This window comes from Vidua chalybeata, chromosome 1, assembly GCF_026979565.1.
Source record: "Vidua chalybeata isolate OUT-0048 chromosome 1, bVidCha1 merged haplotype, whole genome shotgun sequence".
Classification (NCBI taxonomy): domain Eukaryota; kingdom Metazoa; phylum Chordata; class Aves; order Passeriformes; family Viduidae; genus Vidua; species Vidua chalybeata.
The window spans coordinates 108,240,334-108,263,308 of NC_071530.1; the positions used below are offsets into that span (position 1 = coordinate 108,240,334).

The 22,975-nt window shown below is 38.6% G+C and overlaps 1 protein-coding gene across 1 annotated transcript in view; it reads right to left on the minus strand.

The window, feature by feature from the left end:
• Positions 1–22,975, minus strand: part of CDH2 (cadherin 2) — a 114,613-nt gene that overhangs the window by 21,217 nt on the left and 70,421 nt on the right. The window contains exons 3-12 of the mRNA XM_053952003.1: positions 16,740–16,966; positions 14,775–14,921; positions 13,545–13,700; positions 12,037–12,181; positions 10,812–10,984; positions 5,823–5,960; positions 5,276–5,461; positions 3,108–3,364; positions 1,658–1,800; positions 258–491 (exon numbers count right to left, since the gene is read on the minus strand). Of these exons, the coding sequence (XP_053807978.1) occupies positions 258–491; positions 1,658–1,800; positions 3,108–3,364; positions 5,276–5,461; positions 5,823–5,960; positions 10,812–10,984; positions 12,037–12,181; positions 13,545–13,700; positions 14,775–14,921; positions 16,740–16,966 (1,806 nt within the window). The remainder of the gene's footprint in view (positions 1–257; positions 492–1,657; positions 1,801–3,107; positions 3,365–5,275; positions 5,462–5,822; positions 5,961–10,811; positions 10,985–12,036; positions 12,182–13,544; positions 13,701–14,774; positions 14,922–16,739; positions 16,967–22,975) is intronic.

Sequence of the window (22,975 nt, forward strand, 5' to 3'; positions counted from 1 at the left end):
ATAGCATTGGCAAAAATAGCTCATGTTTGAGCTCGGCATTAACTTCTTGCTCAAACTGCTATGTGACACTCAGGGTAACAGACTTCCTGACTGGTGTGACTATCTTTTCTTAAAGTTTCTTGTTCTCTGGGGAACTTACACTAAGGTGATTTCTTGTTCATATCAACCAAACTCATGTATGTTGTGAAATAATACCAAAGACAAGATATTTGCAAAAGTTTCTTTAAAATGATGAAGATTTCCATAATGTTAATTACCACTGATTCGAACAATGGTCCAATTCCTCTTAATACTAGCAGGTGTGTCAGGCAGCTCAAAGGCAAACGGGCCTGCATTTGGATCTATGTCAGGGTCTACAGCAGTGATGTTAATAGCATTAGGCTGCAGCGTTTCACAAGTTGTGGCTTCTTTTGGATGCACTTGGGGGGCATTATCATTGATGTCCAGCAGGTATATCTGAAGTGTGCCAGTTCCACTCATGGGGGGTATTCCTAAAAGAAAATGAAATGGCATTAAGCCTGTTTCCAGTTGCAAAGTTATTTAAACAAAGCTGTACCAACACACTTACATGTTTACCTCAGTTTTGGGATTCTATCTTTTACAAAACCAATCTGTCACTGGTCCTGCTAACACAATAATTCTTATGTAGTCTGTGCTCAGAAAAATGGCCCTACTCAGCAAAATTCAGAAAATAACTGCAGATCCATAGATCACAGACTCAGCCACTTCACTGACCAGACAGACAGTTAATCTCCAGAGATAGTCCACATCAAAGGCTTCAAAGAAGGTGCAAAATTGGGATGGTTTGTCCTCTGGATAAATTATTTCCAAACTTTGAAGGCTTAAAATCACCCTTTACCATAACTGGGCTATTTAAATTCTTCCAATACTCAGTTTCATCATGCTATTTCTGGACATTCCTGCCATCCATATCGAATGTGTGATGCTTCCATAAATCTTGCCGGGATCACACACTGATGTGATCATTTGGCACTGAATTTTTCAGTATAACTAGCAATGGTTCTCATTCTACCTCCCATAATCTTCCAGTTCCATTTATGTCTTTTCTCCAGAGCCAAAGTACAGAAATAGCTGATCTAGCTTCCAGTTCAGAAATTTCTACCACATCTTCTTTCCAAGGCAAATAGCCCCAGTGTTTCAGTTTTCCTTTATAATGTGAGAATGTCCCTAACTGTGCCTGTTCATCTTTCTGCTATCAGCTATGAACAGTACAGCACTCCAGCTGAAATCAAAGGACTCATTTCTGAGCAGTGTTAATTGTCATTAACAAACTGATAACAAAAAGATACTTTTCCCTCTGCACTGCTGCAGCCTGAATGTGGGAAAATACAAAGCCCCTCCAATGACACATTGCTCCCCATAAAGCCTACTCATGCTGTGCATTCACTCAACCTACCACACTCCCATGCAGGGCTTTTTCAATTTTCTGTCAACTCAACTAATGCAACCAAGACAGTATTCTTCTATATAAACTCAGAGAATTATTCTTCAGCCATTTCCCAAGTAGTCTAATGGTAATACAGATTTCCAATGGGATGTATTCTGAGCATATCCTGTTTTCTGCCCCAGTAAAACTGAATGCCATTCAATCACAAAAATTAAAAGCTTTTAAAAAATACACCACATTGATACATACCATTATCAGAAGCAAGAAATGTTGCATTATACATATTGTTTTGCACATATATTGACTCTCTGTCCAAAACAGCCGTAGTAGTTATTTGTCCATTAACAGGATCAATCTTCAGCCAGTTTGCAGGATCTGAAAGTTTTGAGTACCTGTGCATTTAATCATAAGTTGTGTTATTTATCTGCCAACATAAATATTGACAGCAAAGACAGTATTAGTATTTTAATTTGTATTCTGAACATATTTTTGGAAATTGAAGATAGCATTTTACAAATTTCCATTTATCAAGCCCTGTCAGTAAATTTCTTGGAGATACATATTAAAACCAGTCCTGCATTTTGATTCTTGAAGTGCCTTGCCCTGCAAGTTATCATGTAACTGGAGGAAATCATATAATTACCATAAACTATGTAATATTAAGACTCAAAATATTCAGTCAGGATCCTTCTTAGTTTTTCTACACCTACAGAGCTATTCATACTAATTTTCATATTGTCAGAGTGCTGAGAGCAGGAAAGAGGTAAAAATGGATAGTGTTAGTTGCATTAACTCACATTGTTCTAGCACTTCAGTATCACTTCATTTTCAGAGGTCCTGGTTTTACTGCATGTTTCTCATCTTAATTTGAAAGAGAAGTGTCTTTCAAAACCATTCTTCTATCTGATAAATTTTCTATTTGACATTAATCAAGTGCAAGCTATCTTAGTCCTCATGCTGTCATTTCTATGATGGTTATGTCCAGAAATGAATAAAGTATTACAAACAGCTAATCAAAAATCAAGAGAAAATAAAATTGCAATAATCTTGATTTTGGAAGGAAAGACAGAACATGAGTTTCTTCTACATGAGCTAAAAAAAAAAAAAAAATCTGGATAAAGTGAGTTCTGACCCATGGGCAGTCACAGCCTTAGCTTTGCAAATAATGACAATGTCTTACATGAGGCATGCTCGTCTAGAAAAGTTTTAGACATAAGAAAAATTATGATTAAATTATGATCATAGCTGTCAGCACAAGAATTCGCAGACAGACAACACCACCGCTTTGTATTACTGGAGAAAAAATGAAAAGAAAACCCTTCAGATTTCACCAACAATCCTATTTTGTTGCCATGTGAAAATTATTGGTGAATTTTAATTGCAAATGATCTCAGTTCACAGAAGCATGTGTCTGTTCTGACTGAATTTGTTAGGATAGAACATATACTTTACCACAGATAACTGCATTCTGTCTTGATGGAATGGGACTTAGGATGAGAAAATGACCCAGTTTACACACCTATGAATACTGGTCAGTTCACCTTCTCTACAGCCAAAAATTTCTTTGGAGAGAGCTGCACAAAACCCACAGGATGTGCTGGGATAGCTGCCTGCTACGGTAAATGCAGTCATTTCACATGCCACCTCTTTGCTCCCCACCCATTCCATAACACAGATATTGCAAAATGCTTATATAGACCTTAGAGACGTTTGCTGCATGTAACGATCCGGGTCCTGAGCAGTAAAAGTTGTCAACATGCTACCAGCCATCAGCCCTTCTTCCTGACGCACAAGCTTGGGGTTTGGAACAAAATACGGGCTCTCGTTCACATCAATGACCGTAATGGACACGGTTGCTGTTGACTGAGGAGGATGCTGAATCCCCTTAGCCAAAGGCACTTGATTTTCCGCAGCTACGGTAAGTACAAACATCCTGTTGGTCTCGAAGTCGATAGGCTGGGAAGAGCAAAGAGCGGAAGTGTTAATGTTCACTCACAGTAGCAATGGACACATAATTATATTTTAAGTTTAAAGCACATATTTGAAGATTACTTGTACTGCTTTTCTCAAAAATGAGCACGGAGTCTGAAGAGAGTACAATATCATCACCTCAACACAAGCCCGTGTGCTGGGGCTTTGCTTAGCAGCATGTGGCAGTTTCAGTACTGCACACAGCAGCAGCAGCAGTTTTGAAGTCAGAAGAGCTAGAAACCTTGTCCTTCTGGGATTTAACCTACTCTGGTACTGCCATTAGAAACAAATGAGGAAGCGAACAGTTTAATCACAAAATGATGAAGAAGCTCCCAGCTTTGTGCCAGGCACTCATATGCACCTCCTGATGATCTCTCATGGGGACAGAAAGCTGCCTCTTTCTGTTAGAAGGATGGAAGTTTCCTTCAAACAAGTTCATGATTATAGCTATTCTCATAGATCAGAGATTCGCATGTCCTCAACATCTCACTAGAAAGACTCTTGGTAATCCCAGTCAACCTGATTTCTGATATACCTACAGCTTCCATCTTCCCAGTGATGACAACCTTCCGTTTGGAGATTTCCTCACTGAACCAGAAGTCCAATTTAAGAAGAAGTAAAAACAGTGGGAATCTAGAGTTTCTCCTTTGTCATGCTGCACAGGGTTGAGGCATTCCTGGAGACAGGATTTCCTTTTGTACTATGCACTGTACTACTCACACAGATCCCACATTGGAAGAAAACTCTGTACCTTACTGGAGCAGTTGGCGTGTAACAGTATGAAGTAAGTGACAAGAGACAATCTAATCTTCATTACAGGTTGACAGATCAACTCATTGCACTGCCAATAAAAACTGTAGGCAGGTTTCCAACTTTTCCCATGTCTGGGCACTTAAAGGAGTGCTAAAAAGCACAGGCACTCACATAATCCTTCCTGGAAGACTGCAATGCAACAATTGGCACCTCCAGGGAAGAGCAGTTATAAACCAAAGAGAGTTATTAAAAAAACCTAATGTGAATTACTATTAATGCTGCATGTAGGTTGTATCTTTTTGTCACCTACATACTGGGAGGATTAAAATCAAACAAAATGAAATTAAATTAAATTAAACAAAACAAAACAAATTAAAAAAAATAGAGGAAAAAAAAAGTGAATTTTTTAATTTCCAAATGGGATCACTGGCATCGTACATTTGACTTTGGAATGGATCAGCCAAAACCAGAGCAGACTAGCTCAGAGATGAGACATTTATCAGTGGGTCATGAGGAAAGGTGGCTACTGCCTGGCAGTTTTAATTATAGAACCACATTGTTACTATCACTTGAAATAAGTCATCCCTTAACACAGAGCTCTGTTGGCTAGAGAATGAAGATAGACAGGTTAGTCCATAAAAGGTATTTAAATGAGGTTTTAAAAATAGCCAGTCTTTAAATGTCTCTTGTAGAAGTACCCTCCCACCTATCATTTTTTCCTCTCTGATTGTGCTTTGACTGCCTGTATCAGTTCCTTAATGGAACATCTTGACATAAAATGTGCAGACAACATGCATGACTACTAATTGAGGAGGTAGGAAGTTGTTCTTTAGACCAGCAGAAAATACTAGGCAGACACTTTTTCACGAGTAATTTCTAACTTTTAGCAAATAAAGATTTAAAGATTCAAGATTTGTAATTTTTAATAACCTAGCCTGATTTTTAAAACTGAGCAGGAAGAATACTATTGATAGTATAAGCAAGGTAACATTCAAAGAGACAGATTACTAGATTCCACAAGAAAGGGAGCATCCATTTTATTCCAGATTCATGCTGGCCTCAGGAATTCACATTTCCCCACGTTCAGTGTTCTCCCACTTCCTCCATCTCTGCTGAACTCTCTGACATGCAAGCATGCCTTACCTTTACGACAGTCACCAGCCCGTCGTTGCTGTTGGGATCGGTCAGGATGGTGAAGCGGCCCGTCGGGTCCCCCCCAGTCATTCGGTACAGGGCGTTCCACGCCTGCGTGTGCGGCTGGTCTTTATCTGTCACCGTCAGATTCGCTACGATCACATCCACCCTGTTCTCTGGTACTTCCCCGTAGAACTGCAAAAACCATGGAAACACTTCACCTCATCTGGAGGAGCATGCAAGAGCCACACCAGGCTGAACATTCATCAAAGTGGGGCAGCCCATCTCTCTTCACTGGAGTTCTGACAATTTATCTAATGAAGTTTACCTGAGGCTACTCAGAGAACCAATGGCTTGATTCTCTTGTCAGCTTTTGCCTTTTGGTCAAAAGCAGAACACAGCATGCAAGGAATATATATTCTGCACATATTTTGATTCTGCCTGCCAGTATGGTATTTAATAAGTAATAAATATTTACTTTCTGTGAATATAATGAGAGAAACAGAGAATGGTTATAAATATGCACATCCTTCAGTAACTCCTATCCTGTACTTACAGTCATGGCAGTGAACTCTGGAGGATTGTCATTGACATCTGTCACAGCGATGACAGCAGTTGCTGTGTTTGAAAGACCATATGTTGGGTTTCCTTCCATGTCCGTAGCTTGAATTATTAATGTATATTGTTGTACTTTCTAAAACACAAAATGACAACATAAGTTTTAGACAAAACTAACATTACCATAGGACAGCAGGTGTTCCCAAAATTGCACTCTGCTAAGCAATGGAACCTATCACACAGTTTATTCTAGTTAGCATTACCCAAAATGACAGGAGCAAAGTTTGTGCCACAGGAATACAGCAGCAGGTTGGTTACATTGAACTACTGTTTGACTTTCTTCAAAGGCCATCAAGGTAAGCACAGGCTGACTGCTTCCTACTCTAATATATCAAACCACTTTAGACAGTTAATGTATGATCACAGGTTTAACAATGCTTTTCAAATGGCGAAAAGAGAGCCAGAGTGCATTTTATACTAAAACAGGGAAAGTCCTCAAAAGCATTTGAGAGCACTGAGCCAAGGTAGGTTTGTTGGCCAAACGGCCCCAACTGCCAAGGTTTTGTTTCAGCCAAGCCTGAGTATAAAACTGCTGCTGCAACTTCTTGTGATCTCTATGGAAACCAAAGATGTCGAGGCGAGTAAGGGCACTGGGAGAAAGGGGGAGGGAAGCACCAAATGGGCTACTTCCATAAATGTTAAACACCCTGGCTGAGTATGGCAGCCACGGGCCCCCTCTCCCCCCACTGCTTCTAACAGCCCTTGATCCGGGCACTCACTCCCCCCTCGCAGCTGGAGTGGGACCAGGGTCCCTAAGCACCAGAAACACCTGGCGGAGACCTGACCTCAGCCTGGTGAGCTGCTCAAAACAACATTGACAAGGTTCTGTTAAAAAAAAAACAAAACATCATAAAGATGTTTTCTGTATAGAATTGTTGAAAAAGTTTATTTTAAATCATTGCTCTCAAATACTGTGCATGTTCCTTCATTTTTCCAGTTCATTGCCCTTCCTTGCAGAGAAGTGTTACCATTCATTCTTCCCAAAAGAAAGGACACAAACATAAGGAGCTGCTCTTACTTTGAAACAGCACTTTCACAAATGGTTTACTAACACTGGCAAAAACCTTTTGGCAAAATAAAACTATTTCAAGAAGGGCCTATTTTTATGTTTTGGGGATTTTTTTTTTCCCACCTGGTATACTATTTTCTTCCACTGTCTAAAGAGTGGAGTATATGACAGATTACTTCTCATGGAAACAGTTTATAGAATAATGAAACATGCTGAGTTGGAACGGATCCATCAGGATCTGAGAGTCCAACTCCTGACCCCAAGCAGGACACCCCTAGAATCACACCATTTACAAAAAGGAATTACAAGTATTGATACAAAAAAATAAGCAAGGATAATTCCACTGATAGCATTTAGCTTTCTTTCAAACTTGGGCCAAACAGTATGTTAGACTTGAGAGGTTTAACGGTTTGCACATTTCCAAGCAGCAACAATGAGTCATGGAATAGAAAGTTTTTAAAATAAGCTGTATGGATCTTTATCTCCCACTGAAGATAACGATTTATGCTCATGCCCTCTTTCACACAGAAATCCCTACAAGACACCGTAAGGGTATTGCTACATATGTGTATTGCTATGTATGCATCCCACAATTCTTTAAAAAAGCAAGACTAGTATAAAGTCTAAAGAAATGCAATATACATGTTTAATAATGCATAAATAAATATATATATATATGTGTGTATGGATTCTGGCTTGGAAAATATACTTGCAAACTGACCTTTCAAATGCTTTAAACATCTTAAAGGTTTCCTTCATGACACCAATAAAAGCAGCAGTCATGAGGGAATCAAAGAAATGCTTTTACCACTTTCATCCAGGAAAAAATCATACTTTACTTACTGTGAAGCAATAAAATCTAAAGCAGTATTGAAGCAAATCTCACTGCCATATGATTCTATGTTATTGAAACAGCAGGTGCTTCTGATTCATCTGGGTCTTAATACATTGATCCCAAGAAGCAAATTTCATTAAGGAAACTCCATTATTATTACACAGAGACTCAGCTTCCTTACAATTTTCTTTCTTAATTCCAACAGAACTGGCACACAAAACTTCCCCAGAACGTGCCCCAGAAGGCAGCAAATCAGTGTTTTTGTTTAGTCCCTTGGTTTTTTCCCTCTTCCCAGCACCTACATAAAGCAAATCAACTGCTGAGAGTGAAATTTCAGAAAACAAGCACACAAATTTCTAGGCATGGGGAAACTGGGGGAAGTGGGTCTCTTTTTACTGTGGTTTGAGAAGCAGCCAGGAATGAGCTGTGGAGCATGTGTCAGCAGCCTGCACAGAGACTTAGCAGCAACACATCTAAAAGCAAACTGGCAGCTTCAAGAAAGAACACAGACCTCATCAGTTCACATCTTTCCACTTCAACACAGGCCAAATAAAAGAGCACTTCACTGAATTAACCTCACGTGAGGCAGGAATGTCAGTGTGTAAATTTAAGTACCCTGCCTGACTTCTTCAGCACCTCCAGCAGTAAGGCAGATGTTTTAATGCTGAAGTGAATTCCACAGCAATAACGAAAGAAATAAGAGCAGCTGGATCTCATGAAACAGCATCTTTTGAGATAACAAATGAAAGATTTCTTCTGCCTTAAGCTGAGTTTCCTTACCTAAGCAAATCTCCTCCTGTGCATGTTAGCACAGATAATGCATTGTGCACGTTAATCTAAAATACCAGCAGATGAGGAATGCTATCAGAGGAACCACTTTTTTTTTTTTAACACCTATAACACTTATGCTCCCATAAAAAATATGTCACATTATTTAAGAATTTAAAATTCTGTCTAGTATTTTATGGCTTTAATGAGAGCTTTATCAAGAGAGACAAGACTTATAGAAAAAGTGGAAAGGCAGAAGTGGGCAGACCAACTGGGGTACATGGACAACAAAGCACTCCCCAGCCCCACTGTCAGAAGACGATTCAGCTTTGGCTCTCTAGACTCCCAGTCATTTTAATTTAATTGACTTCTACAAAATGACTCAGGAAATGGAGGAAGCAAAGCTTGGGAAGGAAACCATTTTATTTCATATTAGTCTAATTTAATATTTGAATGATTTAATGTTAATCATTAATATCCAACATGTTCAAGAAATGTTTATATATACCCAGTTGGGTATCAGCAGAGTGATCCATCAGGAAAACTGATGGTGAATGACAAGGCTGTTCATGTGAGGGTCTAAGCTCCACAGGCAGCTGGTTTCTTCCGAGTTAAATCCCTCCAGTATAGCTAGTCACCAAGTGATAAAACCTCAAGAATTATCGCTATGTCCTTCTGAAAGTTCATCTGTCAAAGATGACCAGGGGATTTTAAAAACAAGGGCAAAGCTGCCCATCATTCTTTTAATTTAATAGGGCAATACTGTAAAGTTCAGGGTTTTCCTTTGCTCAAATCCCTTCTCTTCAAAACCGACTTAAACAGAATGAATGTTAATAAAACCTCAAAAATTAATTGCAGTATCTAACAGTCTGTTTAGCTTTTCAAATCTTCTGATTGCCCCTTTCAAACTGAAATGCATCAGAATATTAATAGCAAATGCAGAATTTCAGAAAGCATTTTTATTCTCCATTTTAAATAAGTATAAACAAACAGCTAAAAGATGAACAGCAAATATAGTACTTGGGATTTAATGAGCTAAAATGAGGTTAGTAATATGGAAGTTGAAACAAGATGTATTCAAAAGGGGTTTGTTACGATTTTATAGCTTGTTTATAAAATAATGCTTATCTCTTGTGAAGTTTTGAAGTGGTTTAAAAGCACAGTTAGTGTGACAGATTGGGAGTTGGGAGGGAAATATTTTTACTCCCAACCTCACAAATGAGTGAATCAGAGCAGAGGATCTGGCACAATCCTTTTCCAGTGGTGGGCACAGTGAAGAACCGTCTAGACAGGATGGACCTTGCTCAGCACGTAGCAATGAATTACTGACTGATTATTTCTTTTTATCATTATTACTATTGCATTGCTCTGCTTTAGTGTGTACCTGTTTCTTAAGAGCAAACAGGCTTATGGGACAAGATCCTTTCCATGACCCCAGACAGACAAGAGTAACTACATGTACGGAATACGTAAGTCAGATTTTCATCCCTAACGTAATTTTCTCTCCTCTGAGGTTTTGTACTCTGGGACTAGGAAAACAATTGCTATCAACAGGGTGAAGAAAGGGAGTAAGTTAGGACTGAGGAGGGGGAGAAATATTTCACAGCATCATGAAATTGTATGGACTAGAAGTGACCTTAAAGATCATCTAGTTGCAGACACCCAGCCCTGGGTAGGGACACGTCCTATTACACCAGACTGCTCAGAACACCACCCAACCTGGCCTTGAACACTTCCAGGGATGAGGCATACAGAACTTCTCTGGGCAACTTGTTCCTGTGTCTTACCACCTTCACGGTAAAGAATTTCTTCCTTTTATCTGATCTAAATGCACCTGCTTTCAGTCATCTCCCCTTGTCCTGTCTCAATATGCCCTTATTAAAAACCCCTCTCCAGGCTCTCCTCTAGGCCCCATTTAGGTACTGGAAGGCAGCAATAAGGTCTCCCCAGAGCCTTCTCTTCTCCAGGCTAAACAGTCCCAGCTCTCTCAGCCTATCTTCACAGGAGAGGCGCTCCAACCTTCTGATGATCTTTACATCCCTCCTCTGGACTTGTTCCAGGCAGGTCCACTTATTTCCTGTGCTGAGAACCCCAGATCTGGATGCAGCACGCCAGGTCTCACAGGAGCAGAACAGAGGAGGAGAACTACCTCCCTTGACCTGCTGGCCATGCTGCTGCTGATGCAGCCCTGGATATGACTGCCTGAAGGTGCACATTGTCAGCTCATGTCCATGCTCTCAGCCACCCACCCTCCGAGCCGTGCATCTTTACAGTATTAAGTGCAACCCAGCCCACAGGATTAAGACCTGCCCTACCTCTCTGTCAAGCCCAGCTGCTACAGTGATAATGTCACCAGTCTCGTTGTTGATTGTAAACATGTTTGGAGAGGGGCTGCTCGGGGCCTGTGACAAGATTCTGTATCTCAGCATCCCATTCTGGGCATTGGGATCATCAGCATCGATGGCAGTAACAGTCATCACGTAGGTCCCTAGCAGCAGGATAAATAATTGATGTTATATAAACAGTTTACACTCAGATTATACAAGATCACTTTACAAGCAGCGGTCAAAGCACATATTTCTTTTGGTAAAATGTGCACATTCCTTCTTTACTTAAAACAAACTGGCTAAAATCAAGACTCACCAACAGAGTAATTAAAATACATAAGAGAAGATAAAAATACTCTATGTTTATAGAAGACTAGATTTGCTTATAACTGAAGAAGCTACATAAACAATGAAACCCTACAGTTCTGCCACAAATAACATTTCTGTAACAAGAGAACATCTCATGTTTAGATACTTATGTTATTAATTGGGCCAAAGGAAATATACTTATTGTTCAGAATTGGTGGACATACTGATAGTGACTGAAAATCAATATAAATAATACTCTTTCAAAAGTCTTTGAGATAGGTCTCAAATGCCAAGTAAACACTGCAAAGTTAGAAAACACATTTCTGGTGCTAACCTTTCATTTTGCACTTGACAAATTAAGGAAGTGGTTTCAGCCATAGTGCAAACTTTAGTCCGAGCTGATTAGAATTTTAATGAGATCTGAACAACACTTAGGTTTTCTCAAGAATTCAAATGACACTGATTTCAAATCCCAGTATTTGCAAAGCCTCTGGGAATCAGAACTACAACTGTATCTAGTGACATTTTGGAAGTCCCTTATACCCTGCCCTGTCAACCAAATGAACATCAATGTCCATCATAAAAATAATTGTAAGAAATGTGATGTTATAATTAGGATTTTCAAAACCATGAACCAGAAATCATATACTTAAAGCCTCCCCTGGTTTTAGTTCATGCACATAGCAACTTTGTCTTTTGGAAATGAATCCCAGCATGCTAAAAATTGCATTAAAAATAGGGTGAAGTAAGAAGATAGAGTATCTGAGATTTTGCTCATCACACTAAAGACACCTTTCAAAGTATTATAAGGTCTGAAGGCACCCCCTTCATCACACCTTCAAAATGTACTGTAAATATGATACTTCAAAATAATACCTCTGCCTCCCAAAAGCCCATGTATTACCTGGCTTTGATCCCTCCGGGACTGTCCCATTCCAAACCTGGTGTAAGAATTCAGGTCTATTGTCATTCATGTCAATGACATTAATAACAATGTCAATAGGATTTTCCACTTGGTTTCCATTTACATCCACTGCGTGTGCTCTCAGCTGCAAAAATCATTAAAAGTATTAGAATTTGCACAACGTACAGGTGCAAATAAATATAATAATAGTGACAAGAAGTTTTAGGCCAGACATTTTTAGTTCAGTGTATTTTGTTATCTGCCATTGCTCCCTCATATTGACCTTTTACATTTCCAAGTTGCTAATGGAACTGATGTTCAGACTTCCAAACTATTCTAAGTTGCAGAGTTTCTTCTTTGATTTTATAAAAATTATTTTAGATCATGCAATTTTGATTACCACTAGTGCCTACTATCATATAGTACTCTGGTTTTAATAATGACTATTAGAAAACATTCTCTAAAAATACGCAGATTTAAATGTAAATCTGTGTATTTTGACCAGAGTGTGGCCATTGCTACAGAAAAGAGCAACTTTCTCCTATAGCAGTCCTGCTGATGTCCATGCTACATATACACATACACATATCTTATGGCTACAAAACTACTAGAAAGCAGCAACATGGCATTATTAACTCACCACTTTGGAAATTACTCGTATAAATGTAAATTCCTAAGTCAGCAAATCCTGAATAGCCAATGTCAAATCCTCAGTTAAAATCTTATGCATGCCAGAGCTGTTGTTTGAGATCCTTTCACCCACACCTCCCCCCCAGATGCCTCCTGCTGAGTCCTCTGTTTGGGAGCAGCACTCAAAGGGCTCCCCAGAGCACAAGGCAAGGAGTGTTTTAATCCACAACATGCTGGAAAATTCTCTCCAGGAGCTGGGTGATTTCAGCATGGTTTCCCAGAAGCACAGCAAACTTTAGGTCACAGCCTGCTCTCCCCTTCTTTCTTGCAACTTTCCTTTTCCACTGGTACCGGAATCTGTGGTCTTCTTTGTCAATTTTTTTAGAGCAAAGAATATAATTTTCATAAGCTGATAGGCCTAATTTACAATTCTATTAAAATGCTTAGATTTGCCCCTAAAATAAAAATTGGTACGTTATTCTTCCCATCCATTTCTCAAATCACAGCTGCAGCAATTCTAATAGCAGTCACATCCTAATTTAAGTTGCTGAATTAAAAATAAACTTTTGGAAAGTATACAATTCAGTGGAGACTGTGATCAATGGCCTGTACTTGAAATATAAGCCACAGTACCCATATTTCAATCTTTTAAAATTACTTTACCTAAATACATTTAATCACTGTTTACATATGTTAATGTATTTAAGCTGCTTAAATATAGTAAGAGTTAGCCTTATTAAGTACAATAAATACAAATCTGCTGCAAACTCTTCAAATCATATCTCATACAAAACTAAATGCTGGCTGCTCAAGTCATGTTTGAAGCAGATGTTCATCTTCAATTTGATAATCTGATTTGTGGTAAATTAAACTCTTACATGAAAAGAAGCAATCTGCTCCCGGTCTAAAGGCTTCGTCACAGACAGCTGTCCTGAGATGGGGTTGATGATGAAGATGCCTGTTGGAGGCTGGTCAGCTCCTGGGCCAGTCACACTGTACCGCAGCGAGAGGCTTTTATCACGATCCGACCTAATCTGTGTGTCAAAAAGATGAAGTTTACATTAGCTACAAACAAGTGCAGGACGGGACTGCTGCTGAGACAAGCAGCAGCTCTTATTTTCTCCTTGCTCCCTGAGATGTACATGCAAAAACAATTATTCTGGAAATGGTACAGAGTTGGTATAAAGTCTGAAGTTCTTAACAGCACTCTTTGTTAGCAACTGGTCAAAGGACATTCAGAAATGTAAAATTATCCCTGTTTATTCCTCAAAATAAAAATGACTTGTGTTAAACAAAAGCAAGCAAATGCTTTAAGCAGAATTGTTTAGATTTTAGAGAAAACATATAGTTTCATAAAATTACACAGGAAATTAAAAGTGTGATTTGTGTTTCTCCCCTTCTCCTACACCTTCTCAGCCCAAAGCTACAGGCTCTCTTCCATGACAGGCCAACTCTTTAGAAACTCACTATTTTTGCTTAAACATTGAATTTGTTTCATATTCCAAGGAAACAACTGAGGGGCAGTGCATCTGTGAGGAGCAACTGAATCACCAGCACACACATAAAACAGAACAGAGTGAAACTGTGTCCTATCTATTTGGGCTAATGTTCTGCCAAGTTCCAACAAATTGATCAAGACCAGCCAGTACCATAGTTGGAAGCCAGCCCAGAAGAGGCTGGCTCCTGCAGTGGCTCCTTGCAGTGGCCACTTCTGGGCAGCAGAATCCTGTGGAGGAGCTGCTGTCCTCGCCCCATGAGATCCAATTTCCTTTGGTCTCCTGGTGCACTCTGATTCCTGCTCACTCCCACACCATTTCCCAGGCAAAGAACTCCACTGCAGGAGACTGGAGAACTCCTGAACCAGCACAGACATGCCTTAACACTTACCACTCAAAACAAGGTCATCTTCCACCAGCAGAGATGCATAGGAACAAGTTAAACCCCAGGAAATTAGATGCATCCCAGCATGCAATGCACAGGTAGCAAAAAGAAACCAACCCAAAAGACTCTGATAAATGTCTGGATGATGAACAAGACATCATTTACACAAAATCTCTTCAAGAGCTCTCTGAGGGACACTGAAACCACACTTCTATTAACTTCCTTACCCTAACTAATTCCTGAGGAAAAGGTCCTTTGGAATTTTCTGGTAGGTTGATTGGAGGAATAACCCAGTCTCTCTTCTGCCTCTTCAGAGAGCTGCTGTGCTTGTATTGTTGCCATGGAAATATGATTTCTTCAATTTTCCTTTGGTCCTTTCCCAGGTACAAGATAAAATTAAGCACATGTTAGAAGGAGAATTACTAGCAGACATTATAAAGTAACTCAGGTACAATTACATAATTGACTGAAAGACTGTCTTTCCTCTGTGTTCATCGAACTGTTTTATTTGCATTCACAGTGCAGTTTGAAAAGAACCAATATCATTTACAACTTCACTGCAAAATTGTAAGAACTCTTTTTTTTCCTCATTTAACTAGGAAGAGAAAGGGAATTATAAACCATTTATAACATGGCACTACTATGTAAACTATCTGGCACTTTCTGAGAAGTAGTTCATATTTTGCAGACTTTAATAGTATGCCTTTATGTATTTCTCATTAGCTAGAGCTTCAGTTCAGGTAATGTGCTACTGTACTCTAAATTTAGATCTGGGTGTGCTATAATGTAATTTGAGTTCCAAGAGAAGTTTAATACATACTGGTAAGGAATGTCTCAAATATTTATGACCCTATTAAATCCCATAGAATTAATGCTGTAATTATTTTAAACCTACGTCAGCCATGATGGATGCAGTAGATGACCCACTTTACACACTGGGCATTAATCTCTGCTGGGTGTCAACATTCCCTTCCCATTCCCTTCTATATCTGCAGTCACTTCATCCTTTGGATGACAGCATACGCAGCTTGCTTGCTTAAGGTTGGAAACAGGGTGACAAAAACATCTTCCAAATCTTTTAAAAGAAGAACTTCTTTTTGATCTAAGCAACTGCATCACAGAGTATGAACAGACCCCCAACTGAAGGCCAGATTCTACTCCTCTACATGCTGATGGTAAGGACACCTGAACAGTGTCTTTGGAATAAACAGGGCATGTGCTGGCACATTTAAGCATCTGCTCTTTTATGATGCTTCCATGAACAAAATGTCAGTATTTCCATTGTTAAAATCATGCCTTAGCAAATTTAACACAATCACCAAGTAAGCAAACAAATAACAGGATTACACAGCAGTGGTCTCCAGTGTGTTCTCAGGAAAAATGTATTGCATAACCACATTACCTACTTTAGCATTATGCTTAAGTCTTCAATGTGTACCTATTACAGGTATGTTAATCTATGAATAAATTTTGTTCTTTATCTGTAAACTAAGCACTTCTTCACTAAGGAGAAGGCAAGAAACAGCAGGCAACAATATGACAGAAAAGGGTAAACAACCTAATACACTTTTCTAAAATAAACACATTGCTAATTGCATATTGCTATGTCTGATTTTTGTTACAGTACATGGTTTATCCTATGGCAGCTTCCAGCAGAGGGAGACTATCTTCCTTACCAAGTAGTGCTGGAATCATGAATAATTTACAGTCTCCAATTTGATTATGATGGGACAAAACAAAGCCAATATTCCCTGCCAGAAGTGCATTCCAACTTACTGCTGTAAATCTACAGTTCCCATCTAATAAATGTAACTGATGCATTCTATCAGAGATTTGTTTATTTTGTGGTTATATTTAACTGCTTGAATAAATTCTACAATACTTTCAAGCAATTTAAAATAAAGAAATGGCTGTGTGAGACTTAAATTCAGGTATAAATCTCACGCTATACAAACAAAAAGCTCAAACACGAAGAATCCTATATAGTTAAACAGGCATGTCTTTCCATGCCTTAGCAAAACTACAGAATACAAGATGATCAAAGTTCCTTCTAAAGCTCCAGCTTTGCATGCACTAGTGTCCATTAATAAGCTGGTTTATGGAGAAGTTCATGACAGGCAAAATTAAACCCCTGTTTTTAGGCCTCTTTGTGGAGATACATTTATACAGGCTGCGCTAAGCTCTTGTTTTACCTTTTCTGAAGCCCCTGTGAAGGCTGGTTCAGGGGTTAGCTTCACCCTCATTTGCCATTCTTGCTGGGTTTCCTTGTCTTGAGCAGACACGACAAACTCAGTGGGCTCTGCTGAAAGTTGAAAGCTTCGCTCTGCATAGACCACACCGTCTTCACCTACTCTGAAATCTTCTGGCTCACTGCTACCGAAATGTATTTTTTTGTTTCCATCACAGCTTCGAAACCTCACTGTAAAACAGACATAAAATGGCAAACAAGCAAAAAAAAAAAATTGAAAAAGAAGCCCACTTGAATTCACAGTGACATCAAATGCACTAAGAACAAACTCAAAAGCAGAGATACTTAACTTGCTGCTGCTATTATCACATGCTATTACAAGTCAGGACTTGTACTTTACCAGTCAGTCTATGCCACGTAACAATGATATTCTTCTGTGGACTGGTAGGCAGAGATTTTAACCCTAGACAGGAACAGCCTCCCTCCTACAAATTTACACCACCACCAGCAAGAAAAACATCTCCTTCAATGCCCTATGTTACATTTCTGTCAGTTGCTAGTTGGGTTTGCATCTCAATATTCGCAAAGATCCAGTCAAGCTGATTCATTAAAAACACTCAAAAAATTTAGTTATGTGCAACCATAACTGCAAACACAACTGTGTTTCCAGCACACTCTCTCTGTCAATGGGAGTAAGGCAGAAAACCTGAAATACGTTAAAAATATTAAATTCTGTGCCCACAGCAGCCTGTGATTCAGCTGTGCCATCTCAGGAAGACTACTTATGAGTTCTGGGATGGAGTTTCCTTGTCCCTCATTGACAAGATGGAGGAGGCAGTAAATGCCTCACAGAGAAAACCTGAGTTAACGACCTTGAGTTTATCATTTGGTTTGGTTTTTTTGTGGTTGTTTGCTTGCATTTTTTTCTTTTCTTTTTTTTTTTTTTTTAAGCTATATTCTGTACCACACATGTCCCTTTATCTACTTAGGAATTACCTATTCTTGTTTAATTTCCTCCCTTCTTCATTTGTTGTGTCTGAAAGACACACACTGGAACAGGAAGTCAGTAAAACTGAATGTAGAGATAACGATGTGTTGTGCACAAAACAGAACTGGTAACAGGTTACTGCCTTCTCTACCCAATTCTTTTCACCACCACTTATCTTCTGGGTTACTGCAAATAATAGTAAGTAAAAAAATGAAAGTGTGCTTTTATAACCAATGATCGCTCTTTAATGTTTCCAAAGCATTATGAAATATTTTGATTCTATGGGCAATAGAAGTGCAAAATACCATTATGAAGGTTGTGCTGAAATCCACATAGTGAAGATGAAGATGAAATGAGGCTTTATGCCTCATTTCAGTTATCACACTTTTTATATTGTGCTAAACCATGCAAAAACTATTTAGCTTCAAAACCTAAAGGTCCTTCTCAAGAAAAATCACTACTAAATGTCATGCATCATGTGCTTTCTTTTGTAATGCACTGTTTTCAGCAAGGTACTAAGAAGAATCATGCTTTTTTGTATTTGAACTTTAAGGACCAAGCTGATGTTCAGATACCAGACTAAATTTCTTTCCTTATTGCACCCTTTCAGTTATCCAGAATTCCCCCATTTGCCCTCTCCTGACAGAAAAGACTGTATTTTAAAAGGGTCCATCATATACAAAAAGGAGACAAAGCACAGCACTACTCTAAATAAATGATATACCATCAACCTTCTTAATCTTGCTGAACTGGGCAGGGATACTGCTCTTTCCAGACAGATCCCAGAGTCTGAAGGTCTTTCCTGTGAAAGGCCAGCCCCACCTTGGGGAGAAGAGCGTGCCATGTCCACAAAGCACTGAGCCCTGAAAGAACAAACCTGCCTGGGTAAAAGGCTGAAGCCTCACCAGCAGGGCTACTCCTGTGATCCTCCTTGGAGAGGTTGCCTCCGGTCTTCCTCATAAACAAAGAGTGTTTTTCTAAAACTCTAGTAAATACTCAGCCTCTCATGTAAGTTTTCATATTTTTAAGCAATTCATATGGCACCTCAAGTCCATCCTACCTGCTTTATCAGGTACACTGACTTCCTTCCCTATAATCTACAGGCTACAGGTCTGCAGCATTTGGAGAAGATGACAGATCTTCTGGTTTGCTGTTCACACAGGAGGAGAAAATTGACAGGCAGAAGTTCCAGTTCCCAGATGTCAACCATCCCATTGACCTCCTACTTTTTTCAACCTGGGCCTTGCAGCTTGAAGTCAGCCCACTGCAACACTAGGTTGAAATGCAACAGCCAAATGAGAACATGCATGACTATAAGCCAAGAATATAAAACTATTACTTAAAGCAACTGCTCCAGTATGTAGAAATTACCATAGTTCTAATTCTGTAATTCTTGCCCAGAACAGAAATAAAAAGATGTCCAAGAAGAGCTTACTCCAAAGTCACTACATCTAATGATATAAGAATGTAACGACTGGACTATTAAACAGTGCTATTTGTACTTTGTTACAGAGGCACAGATGACTGAGACCCCAAGCATGGAGGAAGCTGGGCATCCTCAAAATGACATCACTGTTAACAAACAAACCTCTCAGAAACAGTTCACGTAAGTCAAAAAAAACCCAAAAAAACCCCACCAGCCAGCAATATAACCCATATCTCTGTGCCTCTTCTAACCTCTCACCTCAACTACAACTGCTCTCAAAACCTGCTTTCCAGAAAGTCTCTTGACCAAAAGGACAAACAGCAAAGCCAGCTCTACCTCTGGGTCTTCTCAGACTTACTTCCGAAAAGTACAAGAGTGGGAAAGAGAATGACTTTTAATATAAACTTTGATCATTACTGTTCCTCAAAAAGGTGAAAGCTAAAATGAATATTTGTCATTATGGTCTGAAAGACCAAGATATCACAACAATATTTTATAAAAAAGTGTTTCCTAACAATTGCACAGTAGCAGGATAGATTCCTATTTTAGATATTCAAATTCATAAAGAAGAAGATTTCTTTCCCCCCATCTCCTTACATACAGACTCCAGCAGCACAAAAATAAAACAAAAAATCCACCCTGCTAGCCACTTCATTGATATTCTTCCCCCAGGCGACTGGGTATTATGAAATTCAATGAAAATCCCTTCCTCTGACAGGATCCTGGTAAAAACATATAAAATTGTCAATGTGAGAATTATTCTCCCTTTGCAAGGAGCACACATTAACGAATTACAGTCAAGTATAACCATCTATAATTAAATTCCCTTGACAGAGTACAGGTTGTGCAGTAGCTATTCTCCCCCCAACCACATGGTTATCAGTCTTGTAAATTCGATTTAGATCACTTTGCTTCATTTTTCAGTGTTCAACTAGTATGAACAAAGAGTGATTTCTGACAGTAGGTTTTCAGGCAAAGACTTTTTTTTTGCAAAAATGCTACAGGAAATATTTTTTTTACTGTGAATAATGACTGCTTATGCAACCATGTTCTTTTCAAAAAACCACAGAAAAGGGAGGCATACTTTCCACAAGTCACTTTATGTTGACAGATCAATCACAGATTCTTTTCCCACTTAGAAAAAGGTTAACTAGATATAATCTGCAGAATCTTAGTCACTTTATATGCAATACAGTAATCAAGTATCTGATTTTACTGCTTTTTAATAACACTCTGCATAAATGATCAGAGTATCATAATCTGTAAAAATAACTCATGGATTTTTAAGTATTTTTGAGTATCCTGTGCATCTTCTGAAAGTATTTGCCTTTTATAAGTATATTATTTGAAAGTCCTGGGAAGTATTCAATCAAACTCAAAGATAACTGTTTCAGTTTTTGGTCATATAAAAGCAATAATATGCAACATGGTAGTAAATGCATTCAGTTCACAGGCTCAAAACAGGGCTGTACACAAGGATTTATAAATGTAAGGTCTTCAAACAGAAGAAAAATTGTATTTAGTATTAGCATATGATTATTATTAAATATTATACCTTAAGACAAAAGACCATTCATATCCTAATTTGAGTCTTCTCTTGTCTTAAAACCAAGGCAAGTATATTCCATTAAATAAAGAATAAAAGAGGACCTCTGAGACTACAACATAGCAAAATGAAAGCCTACAGCTCCATGGTATTAAAGGAAGCTTTCAGTTTAACACTCTTGCATGGAAGTAATTACAACATATGCATACACGTGTACAGTACAAAACGTTAAGAACTATACATGCAAATTCATTTAAAGTGCACTAGAGATCACCACCACCCATGCTCAGGTCTAATAAGATGAATGATTCATAGTATCTATAAAATACAGCTACTCATGCTGGTTTGCACTCTTTGACAACATGCTTCTGCTCTTTTTGTCCTAGGCAAAGAATATCAGAATTACTTGATCCAAACAAGGACTGAGCAAAAAACCTGATGTTAATAATCTAGCCCATTGTACAATATTTCATGAACATATATATTCATGTGCAACATAGAATATTAATACAAAATTTTCATTACTCGTTTTGATCATGAGACTGAGTTTGTCATCTGGATTTTCAGCACTTAGAAAATAATTCAATTCACATCTAGATAACATCCACATGCATACAAGCACACTAGTGTGCTTCCTTCTGTAAATTTGTTAGAATGCTACTCTTCTTTAATGCTCTTCTCAATGCCTAAGCACCAACCTCCAGGCACAGGCTCACTTAGTAGACATCATGGAAAATTGCAACAAATGCCAAGTGCTAACAACACATGTACTTCAGCAATACAGTTAAGAGTGTGCATCATAAAACAGAAAACCTACAGCTATTTAATCCACTTGGGATCGTTTTGCAACAGACAAAATAAACAGAATAAGGAAGTATCTTAGGTATAACTACCTACTAGATACCACTTTCACCTTTGACAGATGGAGAAATTATATGGAAACATTCTGCTTGAACTGTGTAGCCATCTGCATACTCAATATCTGAACACTTTCCAAGAACACTCTGTATTAAACAAGTCTTCTCAGAGAGAGAAGCAGGAGAAAACTACAGGAGAAACTCCATATACTGCCCCACCCCTCCCCCCCTTACTTCATAAATTAGTAATTTATTCATACTGGTTACTTCTGTATCTGTAAGATGATCTGTTAGTCCTACTGGCATAGTGCACATGCTCATATTTCAGTTCATGGTTTGTTGGAGTGGCATGTGTAATGCCCATGAGACATCCTTTACTATAATTATAGATGACCTTCAAAAGAACTGGGTTTTTGACATCCTGGCGAACTGCTATAATCTCAAAGAACTAAAATACATTCTAACTTGCCTTTTCCATCACCACCTTTACATTTGGTCTGATTTTACAACTTCCTGAAACCATCTTGAAATCTTATTAAATATTATTTAATATCTAATTTTCTGATATATGGGTTGTCTACATCAGCCAGAAAAATGTTTGCATCTGCAAACTGAGAACATTAGCTACGGAAATTACTGAGTCAAAATAAATATGAAATATAATCAGGTTATTTTAGGCAATGGCATTTCCCTACCTGTATTGTAATTCCATTTGTCATTATATCCTTTAGAGATATTTCCATACATCATTGTTGTTTCTAAAAGTTTCTTCTAGTCATTTTTCTAATCCCTTTTTCTTCTCTGCTTTTATATTTACGACCTGTAGTTTATCCCATACTCCAGACTATCCAAAAATCTCAAAGTGCTACTCATTTTGAGCCTCGCTGCAGTAACCAAGCTGTGACACTTGAAAAGAAAGCTGCCTGTCAAAAGACAGCTACTTACCAAAGCCTGCTAATTCAATAATTGCTTCTGAAAACCTGTGCCTTCTACTGAGCCCTGTGTTCTGCCACCCCAGCCCACTTGGAGTAGAAGGCTGCTCCAGCAGGTCGCACAAGCCCAACTGGAGTTTTGCCACTTACTAAGGGCCAAATACAGCCTATTTGCTTCTAAATCCTATTTACACTTGTCTTCAACATCTTTACAGCCTGATTCCACGGGTAAGCCTGGTTATGAAGCTCTCAAGCGGCGAAGAAGTGTCACATCAGAAGGTTTCAACTGAGATGAAACTGAGGATGTATTCAAGCTATTTACCAACTTTAGGTGTTTCATGATCTGACTAATAGCAGCTTAACTTCCCACTTTTCCACAATGAACTGTTTGCTTAATTGTCTATTCAGTTAGGAAAACAATAATTAAAAGGAAAGGTGATTTGCAAGAATTAGGTTTAATTCATACTGTACACTTTTTTCATTAATTGAAA